The sequence below is a fragment of the Egretta garzetta genome, unplaced genomic scaffold (genome assembly GCF_000687185.1).
Source record: "Egretta garzetta isolate BGI_Z169 unplaced genomic scaffold, ASM68718v1 scaffold448, whole genome shotgun sequence".
Classification (NCBI taxonomy): domain Eukaryota; kingdom Metazoa; phylum Chordata; class Aves; order Pelecaniformes; family Ardeidae; genus Egretta; species Egretta garzetta.
Window position 1 is genome coordinate 1,686,414 of NW_009260497.1, and position 9,712 is coordinate 1,696,125.

At 57.2% G+C, this 9,712-nt stretch overlaps 1 protein-coding gene across 1 annotated transcript in view; it reads left to right on the plus strand.

The window, feature by feature from the left end:
* Positions 1-9,710, plus strand: part of IGF2BP2 (insulin like growth factor 2 mRNA binding protein 2) — a gene marked incomplete at its 3' end in the record, with an annotated part of 15,821 nt that extends 6,111 nt beyond the window's left edge. Inside the window, exons 6-15 of the mRNA XM_035900056.1 lie at positions 3,758-3,892; positions 4,323-4,445; positions 4,682-4,817; positions 5,006-5,134; positions 7,846-7,914; positions 8,037-8,153; positions 8,432-8,506; positions 8,653-8,784; positions 9,090-9,203; positions 9,621-9,710. Coding sequence (XP_035755949.1) covers positions 3,758-3,892; positions 4,323-4,445; positions 4,682-4,817; positions 5,006-5,134; positions 7,846-7,914; positions 8,037-8,153; positions 8,432-8,506; positions 8,653-8,784; positions 9,090-9,203; positions 9,621-9,710 — 1,120 coding nt within the window. The remainder of the gene's footprint in view (positions 1-3,757; positions 3,893-4,322; positions 4,446-4,681; positions 4,818-5,005; positions 5,135-7,845; positions 7,915-8,036; positions 8,154-8,431; positions 8,507-8,652; positions 8,785-9,089; positions 9,204-9,620) is intronic.
* Between the last annotated feature and the right edge of the window lie 2 nt (positions 9,711-9,712).

Here is a 9,712-nt window from a genome sequence, read left to right on the forward strand (position 1 = left end):
GTACGGCGACCGGTGCCCCACACGGTGTTTGCCCTTGGGATTTGCTCATCCTGCAGTGCCCCGTATGAGTTAGAGCCGTTGCAGGGGAAAGGGGGCACTGTGGGAGCACTGCCTGGAGAAGGATATGCTCTTAGTAACTGTTGGAAGCCTTTTTTTTTTTTTTTTTCTTTCCCCAATCTTAACATTTTTATTTTTGAGGAAAAATAAAAAAGGGGAGGGAACTGTCTTGCCAAAGTTTTCCATGTTTTCTCTTGTTGATGTTCACATTGATTTCACCTCTGATTTTCTGCATGATTTTCCTGCATGATTTGTTCCTGCCCAGATTTGTTTGTGTTTAACCCAAAGCTGTCTTCTCCCATGCTCATCATCCTGAACCCGGTGGTCCCACAGGACGTAGGACTCCCGTACCAGAACATCCTCCAGGGCGTCCTAGTTCTCAGAGGAGCTTTTAGAGGCAAATTATTTGGTAATAGCGCGTCTGCTTGAGCAGGAGGTAGGAAGATGCGCTGCTCTGCAGCTGAGCGAGCCGAACCCCAGCGTTGGGTTTGCGGGAAGAGGTTTGTACGGAAAGGGTGCAGACATACAGGGAGAGGAGCTCTTCGAGCCTGGCTAGCCCTAGACTGTGGCCACTTAGTAGCTGTGAGCTGGTCCCAGTTGGCTGCAAGCCCTTCTTCTCCAGGTGAGTCCCCTGGTGTGATGAGCAGCAGGTGTAGCCATGTCCTTGCCACCCAAGACTGGAAAGTTGCCCTTTGCAAGCCCTGAGCCTGAGGAGGAAGGTGGGAGGCACCAGCTGCCCATTTCTTCTGACCACGAGGCCAAAGTCTGCTACCTGGGGCAGTTTCTGCTGCCGACCTGTCCCTCCTTGCCAGTTGGCTCCCTGTTCCTGCCCCGAAGACCTGGTGCCGTGGAGGAAGGCCATGCTCCATGCTCTTACCTCTCCTGACCTGCCTGAGGAGGCCATGTGCCATGGCGGGCCACCAGCTCAACTCCAGCCTTGGGCAAGGGGGACCTCATGCACCCAGCCTGGGCAGTCACAGGAGACTGTTGCCTGCAGTTTGGGGTGTCAGCCCACAGCTCTGTCCCCACTCTGGCCACCCTCAGCCACCGGTGTGATGATCCTGAGGATGAGGGTGCTGGTGACATCAAGTTGCCTGGCCCATGCTCCTACCCAGAGTGATGTTTGGTCCTGGATTCCTCTGTTCGTGTAGGACTTTGCCCCTGTCTCCACACAGTCATGCCCAGAGATGCTCCTGAGCTCCAGGGGACACAACTGTCCCCAGGTTGAGCCATCTTCTTCCTTGGCTGAGGAGGAGCCCAGACAAGAGCCCACCCCACCAGATGACCTTCCACAGTGATTGCAGTCCTTGTAACTTGATGAGAAGACCATTGCTACCAAGCAGCCATGGGGCCAGGCTAACTCTCCATGCACACCATACTGTCCACCTTGAGAGGGCTGTCCCTCATGGCCACCGTTTTCTGAAGGGTTCCCAGCCCCCTGTAAGGTGTCTTGGAGGTTTTTCCTGCTGCACTGTGGGCAAACCTGCCCAGTCCCTGTCCCACTGTCCCTGTTGTCAGCTGCCCTGGTCTCCCCTGCCTGCAGCATCCCAGGGTTCCAGGCAGCTCCTGAGGGGGCTGAGGGTCCCCTTCTCCATCCCCCTGTTGGACTGGAGCTGTGCAGCAGCAGCACTGGGATGTGCTGGGAGGTCCAGAGCCCTTCCTCCACCCTCTAGCTCTTCGGGGTGGGATGTGCCTGAATGCAGTGGCTCCTTCCGGTGCCTGATCCTCTCTCTGCAATTGAGCTCATGTCTGCTCATCCAGGTTTGGGATGGGTTGGAGGTCAGCCAGAAACCCGGCCCGCATCCCTCTCCTGGGCTTGTCCACAGTACTCGTCACTTCAGCGCATCCATTCAGCCTGCCCATGGCTCTTGGCCCTTCTTTGGTACAAAGGCTCAGCTGCACGCCCCATCTCCACCGGCCTCAACTGCTCGTGAGTTCAAGAAGCTGCCTGACTCCTGTCTGCGGGGTTTGTTGGGGCAGCCATGGATTCCTCATCAGTTCCCCCTAGCTAGGAGTGTCAAGCCGGTGTGACATCACAGCATGGGCCTGTCATCGCCTCTTGTAGCATGTCGTGATGTGTTTGCCTTCCCTCCGGCAGACGGGGTGGCAGCGGGTGTCCCCATGCCTGCTGGGCGCTGTCTCTGAAGGAGCAGGTCCTCCAAGTGAACCTGATGGAGCTCCACAGCTGGGAGTGCCTTCAAGGGTGTCGCACAGCATCCAATTGGGTCACTGTGTGCCATAGATGTAACCAAAGGGCCAGGAGAGCTTGGTGGTGCTGATGTCTCCGGCATCTCTTTGCACAGTCCAAGCAGGACCAGTCTCCTGCCTGAGCAGCTCTGGCTGAAGCTGTAGGAGATCTGGAGAGATGTAGCCTGCAAAGAGGATCAAACTCATCTTCTCTCCAATGCTCAGATGAAACCACCCTGGAGTCCCTTTTGAAGCTGGTGGGGCAGGTTCTTCCCTTATCTTTGGGAAGGTTCACCCAGCTGCTCTCCCTCCACCTGTAGATGAAGCGTCCTTGTTCCTATGCACTGGTTCATGGGTTCCTGGAAGAGCTGACCTGTGCAAACCTACCATGACCCTGCAGCATCCAAATGTGGCGCTGGTTGGCGGTGACTGCACCACAACCCTTGGCCTTGCACGCACAGCAGCACCCGTGAATGATCCCGGTCAGGATGGGGACCTCTTATGAAAACAGAGACACGGCTGGAGGCACCATGTTGGAGCTGAGTGCTGGTGGTGTTCACTGAGTGGCCGAACGGCCACTACTGCACCTTCTCAGAAGATCTGGGCCAGCCCAGCCCTAGCTGCAGCAGTGACAGGGATGCCAAGGTGGTGGCCGATGGCAGGATGGCTGCACAGCATCATCCTCTGGTGGAAAGAGAATGTGGACTCGAGAAGATGGAGAGGTTGCTTACCCCTGTTTTTCAAGATATGTGGTTGATGTGCGGGAGTCTCCTACCCTGCTTTCCTCTCTCCCTCTTTCTCAGGGCCTTTGCCAGGTACTGTTGGGCGGTGAGGAGCGAGCTGGAGGCAGGTGCCTCCTCCCCGCCATGAGCTGAGGGGAGGACCAGAGGAGCTAGAGCACGGTCCCTGCCGGTGCGCAAGGGAGAGCTTTCTGGTCTCTCATGGAAGGGCGTGAGTACAAGCGCTGTTGTTGACGTGTGCCTCAGTGTTGTGACAAATGCTGCCAATGGGTAAGTTGTCTCTCTGTCCTGAAGGACATGCAACGGTCATGGCAGCCGCTGGTCGCTGGACAGCCTTGAGTGTTGTGCAGAGAGAGGCTGAGGTTGGATGGGACCTCTGGAGGCCTCTAATCTGGTCTCCTGCTCCAAGCGTTACTGGCATCAAAGACGATAGATCAGGTTGCTCAGGGCTTTGTCCAGTTGAGGATTTGTTCTGCCCTCTCTTGATGCATTGTTTGATGTTGATTGACATCCCTCAGCTCCCAGGCAGGTCATAAAGGTGAAGGTAGCTCAGATCTGATCTAAACCAACTGAAACAAAACACTACCTGGGCTGGCATGAGAGCAGGTGATGGTAGATGTACGTCAGCAAGACCCAGGTTCACCCCAAAGCTTGAGCAGGTGTTGAAATTAGCTTTCCTGTGAGTAGCAAGCTCAGCTCCTGAACTCTTGAAAGTCTTTGTGTGCCACCAGACGCATCTCAGGGGCTCGTCTCTGCTGGTTGTTTCGCCCTAGGGTTGACATCCATCGGAAGGAGAACGCCGGCGCTGCTGAAAAGCCCATCACCATCCATGCCACGCCAGAGGGGTGCTCCGAAGCGTGTCGCATGATCCTTGATATCATGCAGAAGGAGGCTGATGAAACTAAATCGTAAGTATGATATTCAGTGCCCCGGCTCAGCAAAACAGGCAGGTTTGGTGGAATGGAGGTGCGTTCAGCCATCGGCGGAGAAGCCTCCATCTTCTGTCACTCCCCCACCCCCTGAGAGAACTGCTGGCTTTTGGAGTCTCAGGATAGAGCTGTGAGTCAGCTGATAACTTTACAACTTCATAACTTCTCCATGGTGTCGTTGATGGCACTGTAGAGGCCAGGTGGGTCCAAAGAGTCTGTAGGAAACCTTGGAGAACAAAACCCCATGAAATGCCATTGGGCTTGGGAAGTCCCTGAGCTCCCATTCCCCAGAAGCTGAGGAGATACAGTGGTGGTTCTCCTCCTTCCACCACGTTGCTAGTGGCCCTCACTGGAGATAGGTTTCCTGGCCAGATGGACCTTTAGATTCGATTTTTTTCATCCGTTTTAGAGCAGAAGAGATTCCCTTGAAAATCCTAGCACACAACAGTCTGGTGGGGAGGTTGATTGGCAAGGAGGGCCGCAACCTCAAGAAGATCGAGCAGGACACCGGCACGAAGATCACCATCTCCCCGTAAGTCCTGGCAAACACCAAGCCATTCCCCTCCATCCAACATGGTATGGGCAGCGCTGGAGCCAGAAAACAGAGCAGTTGTGTTCTCCCATGCATGTTCCCCATCCCAGTTGGGTGTTCTCTATCCCATGTGGATGGTGGCATTGGGCAGGGAGAGGGAGTGTGGTCCCACACTGTCATCTTTGATTTGAGTTTTCTTGTATGTAACCACGTCTTGGGTTTTGTCTGTGGGCCAGTTTGCAGGATTTAACCATTTATAACCCCGAGCGGACCATCACGGTGAAGGGCAACACAGAGGCGTGCTCCAATGCTGAAGTGGAGATCATGAAGAAGTTGCGAGAGGCCTACGAGAACGACGTGGTGGCCGTCAGTGTAAGCTCCCTGCATGAGATGTCCCTGTTTCAAAACCATTGCTTAGGTGGCCAGAAGAAAACTGGGGGAGGTTGTTGGTCTGTTCCAGCAAGGGTTGACCCTCACCCATCATGTCCACATTATGTGACGAGAACCCCAAAAACCCCACTCTGCCTTTCACACATTTCTCCATGTATTTGCTTTCCCAGCAACAAGCTAACCTGATCCCTGGCCTGAACCTCAGTGCTTTGGGCATCTTCTCAACAGGACTGTCCATGCTTCCATCCACACCGGGGGCCCGAGGGGCTGCAGCGGCTGCCCCGTACCACCTGTTTGCAGTAAGTCCAAGAGGTTTTGGGGTGTGGGGGACATGTTGGGGGCAGAGTGGTCCGAAGACTCTCCTGCTGTAGCTCTTGGGTTTGGGCGGACACAGTAGCTGTAGGAGTCATCTCGTGGGGAGCCTTGAACAAGATCTCCGACTCTTGGACATTTGGGAAGATGCGCATCACAGCGGTGAAGGGGAGAGGACAGTGGATGAACGTGGCTTGTCTGTCCTTGGATTTAGCTCCCTGGGAAGATCAGCTGCATCCCCATGTTGTGTTGAGCATGGTCTCATGTGTTCAAGGGCTTGTAGTGTCCCAAGGCTGCTGCACTCTGAAGGTGGCTGGGAACAGCCTGTGCCAATGATGGCATGGAAAGGTGGTCTTCAGTCCTGACCCCAAACCCACCGCTGTTTGCGATGGTGTGGAGTCGGTTGTGCCCTGCAGGTCTGGTCCCGGTGGCCACATGAACCTGCTGGCATCGCCGCAGGGCGTGCGGAGCATGGTGTGAAAGGGGATGGAGCAGCGTGCCCTGTGCAGCCATCAGCCTTGTCCCTGCCCTGGCACCCAAAGGGCCATGCTTGCTGGCAGCTGAGCAGTGAAGGGGAGAGGACAGTGGATGAACGTGGCTTGTCTGTCCTTGGATTTAGCTCCCTGGGAAGATCAGCTGCATCCCCATGTTGTGTTGAGCATGGTCTCATGTGTTCAAGGGCTTGTAGTGTCCCAAGGCTGCTGCACTCTGAAGGTGGCTGGGAACAGCCTGTGCCAATGATGGCATGGAAAGGTGGTCTTCAGTCCTGACCCCAAACCCACCGCTGTTTGCGATGGTGTGGAGTCGGTTGTGCCCTGCAGGTCTGGTCCCGGTGGCCACATGAACCTGCTGGCATCGCCGCAGGGCGTGCGGAGCATGGTGTGAAAGGGGATGGAGCAGCGTGCCCTGTGCAGCCATCAGCCTTGTCCCTGCCCTGGCACCCAAAGGGCCATGCTTGCTGGCAGCTGAGCTTCACCTGATTTTGTAGGCAAGGGTTTTCCTCTTCCTCGGGGTGCCGTGGTGGCTGAGACCTGGGGCAAAGCAACCCTGGGAAGCGGTTTCAAAACCAGTGAGATCGCACACAGGCAGGGATGGTCCAGCATTGGGAAGACAGGTTGGCCAAAGTGCTGCTGGGGAAGGTCCATCCCCAGCCTGCGAGCCCCTTCAGAGCACCCTCAGGGTGAGCAGGCTCTGGGGCCTGTCTCAGTCTCTCTAAATATGCCTGCTGAGATGCTTTGGATGCACGGCAGCCGGCGCGCGGGTTCATTTACTTGTGCTGTTTTCTTTTCCTGGCGACGCCAGCAGCAGAGCGGTCGGAGGAGAACGGTGAGTGCCGGGCTGGCGGTGCGGAGGGGCGGATGAGTGTGGTGTGCATGATGGCCCCGCAGGGCACTGAGAAGGTTGGTCTGTCCGTCTGCACTGCCAGCCCGCCGAGGGGAGGATGCTCTGCCTGCGTCAGCTGCCCGAGCAAGCACAGCCTTTGGGAACTGTCTGCTTGGGCGTTTGTTGGTGTGATGGGGAGGAGCTGGGTGGGCTCCTTCACTTCAGAGCTTTGCGTGGCCCTTTTCAAGCCACCCTGGCGAGTCCAAGAAGAGCTATTGCTTCTGCTGTGATCTTTTCTATGACCATGTCCTCAACAGGACCTGGGGCTGGTGGCCATTGCTTAAACCAGAGCTTTAGAGACTCGACAAGGATGGAGGATGGGGAAGGAGGAGCTGGGGATGTGCAGTGCCATCCCTGGGCTGTGAGGACTGGCTGGGCAGGAGAGGGCATGTTGGTGTAGGAGACACGGAGCAGCCCGTGGCCAGAAGCAGAGGGTGGATGGGGGGAGCATGAGCTCAGTGCAAGGAGGAGCAAAAAAAACCCCAGCGCAGTGGGTTCAGGGGGCTGGGAGCGAGAGTGGTGTCTGCTGCATGCAGGGGAGCTGGGTCTTCTCCTCTGCCTGAGTAACCATTGTTTGCCGGTAGCATCTGGTTGTGCTTGCCTGAATCCAGAGCAGGATGGAGTTGTGTCTGCTGCCAGGAGAAATGTCGGCTGGGTTTGAGACATGGAAGAGTTGAAGAGGGGTAGGGTTGTGTTGGGTTGGGTTGAGTTGAGCTGGGTTGAGTTGGGTTGGGGTGCTGGCATGCACCCCTTGCTTTTGGCCATGGAGAGACCCCAACTGCTTTTTCCTCATCCCCAGCTGGGGTGGTGGTGGGGAAAAGCTTCTTCAGCCTTTGCTTTTTCTTCTCTTGGAACTGGAGAAGGGGAATGGTGATGGAAACCAGAGCCAAACCAGATGTTTTGCTCGGTTTTCACCAAACCCCCACCTTCTCCACAGGGGACCCATGGTGGTTACAGCATGGTTTTGGCATTCCAAGGTTGCAGCTGCTCCCAAAGGCTGTAGGGACCCATTTTCCACCATAGACACTGGCAAGACACAGCAGTGGGGAGGGACTGGGGGTAACTGGGAGCCCCCATCCACTTCCCAGCCCTGTTGCCCTGTGCTGCAGGCACAGGATCTGGGCTGCAGCTCACCCCAGTGCACCCTTGGGTGCACCCATGCGCTCCAGGAGGGGTTTTGAGGGCTGAAGGGTTGTCCCCATGTCCCTGCCAGGCTCACAGTGGTGGCATGTTGCTCAGTGTCAGGTTGGGGGCAGTCAGGAAGGGGCTGGCACATTGGAGACATCACTGACCCTCATTTTCTCTCTGGCCATAGAGCTCCTCGGCGTACCTCTCCGGTCTGTACGGAGCCCCCCCAGCCAGCGCCTTCCCCCATCAGAACCCCGTAAGTGCCCCCAGCACCTCGCTCCTTGGGCACCTTGGGAGGGTGGGCAGGTTGCCACAGCAGGCAGCCACTGCCCTGGGATGCTGGTTCCCTGACCGTTTTGCTCTTCCATGCCCTCGCAGCTGCCGGAGCAGGAGGTTGTGAACTTGTTCATCCCGACGCAGGCAGTGGGGGCCATCATCGGGAAGAAGGGGCAGCACATCAAGCAGCTGGCACGGTTTGCCGGTGCTTCCATCAAGGTGAGCAGGGCGCTGCGGGGCCACTCCTGGGCTTCGTGCCTCGGTTTCTCCTTCCTACTGCCGAGGGCAGCAAACAAGAGCCCTTGGGGAGCACTTTTGCTCCACAAATTGGTAGAAACCCAGTTGTGCAACACCCTGGTATTGCCCCTGCTTGCTTGGGAGGAGATGCCCTTGCTGGGGGGGGGTGATGCCTTGCTTAGGGGGGTGTCCTGCACTGGGGGGGATGTCCCACATGGAGAAGGTCTTGCTCACGCTCCCTCTCCCCCATCCCTCTGCAGATCGCCCCAGCAGAAGGCCCCGAGGCCAGTGAGCGGATGGTCATCATCACCGGCCCACCCGAGGCTCAGTTCAAGGTGCGCTTGTTGTGGAGGCGGGGGGCTCTTTGCTCCGTACCATGGGTTTGGGTGCTGCTGGACATCGGCACATCGGCACCCTTGGGGACAGGAGGGTATGGCCAGGACCACTGCCCACCAGTTTTAATTCCCTTATGTCTTCTCAGGCCCAGGGGAGAATATTTGGGAAACTGAAAGAGGAAAACTTCTTCAACCCAAAAGAAGAAGTGAAGCTTGAAGCCCACATCAAGGTGCCTTCCTTCGCCGCCGGCCGCGTGATAGGCAAAGGTGGCAAGACGGTAGGTGGGTGGGTGCAGGGATGCTCCCCCTGCCCTGGGGTGACAGAGCTGGGCATCGCCTGTCGCCCCTGCCTGCCCTGGGGGGCAAAGCCTGGGTGCTCCATGGTCGCAGCAACGTCTCGACCCCAGCCCTGTGTCCTGGTGGTGGCTCTCGTTGGGTGGCCACAGTCCCAAGGCGGGGGACAGGGTGCAACCCTTGGCAGCTTGGTGCTGTGCACTGGCTCAGAGCCGGGGTGACACCAGCAGCAGAGGATTTTAGGCTCTTCCACACCAAACCCCTCCCGGGACTCTACCATTTGCTCCAGGTGAACGAACTGCAAAACTTAACCAGTGCAGAAGTCATTGTGCCACGAGACCAAACCCCAGACGAGAATGAGGAGGTCATCGTTAAAATCATCGGGCATTTCTTTGCCAGTCAGGTAAGGTTTGGCTGTGGCTTTGCTGATATTCCCAGCCGGTTTCATCCCCTGAGGAAAGCCCCTGGGCTGGCCGGCGGCCACAAGCACCGCGGAACAGAGCGATGCTCAAGCAGCGCGGTGCTCGTGGCCCGTGCCACCACCGTGCCTCCTGACCACTCGGTCTGGCCCGCCCCCCAAAATTCAGGCTATAGAGGAAGCGCAAGTTAAAACTGCATGGTGCTCGGCTTGCAGGAGCAGCGCGGCTCCTTCTTTAGCACATCCTTAATTACGCCTGTGCCAAACCGCGGGCTTGTCCCCCAGTTAAAAGCTCGGAGGGCGATGAGTGGGGAGATGCTCAGTTGCGGGTGGGTGGGGGATTGGGGAGGACCAGTGGTGCTGGCCCTGACCCCCTGCTCTTGCTTCCCCCCCCTCCCCAAGACTGCACAGCGCAAGATCAGGGAAATTGTACAGCAGGTGAAGCAGCAGGAGCAGAAACACGCTCAGGGCGCCCCCGCCACGCAGCACAACAA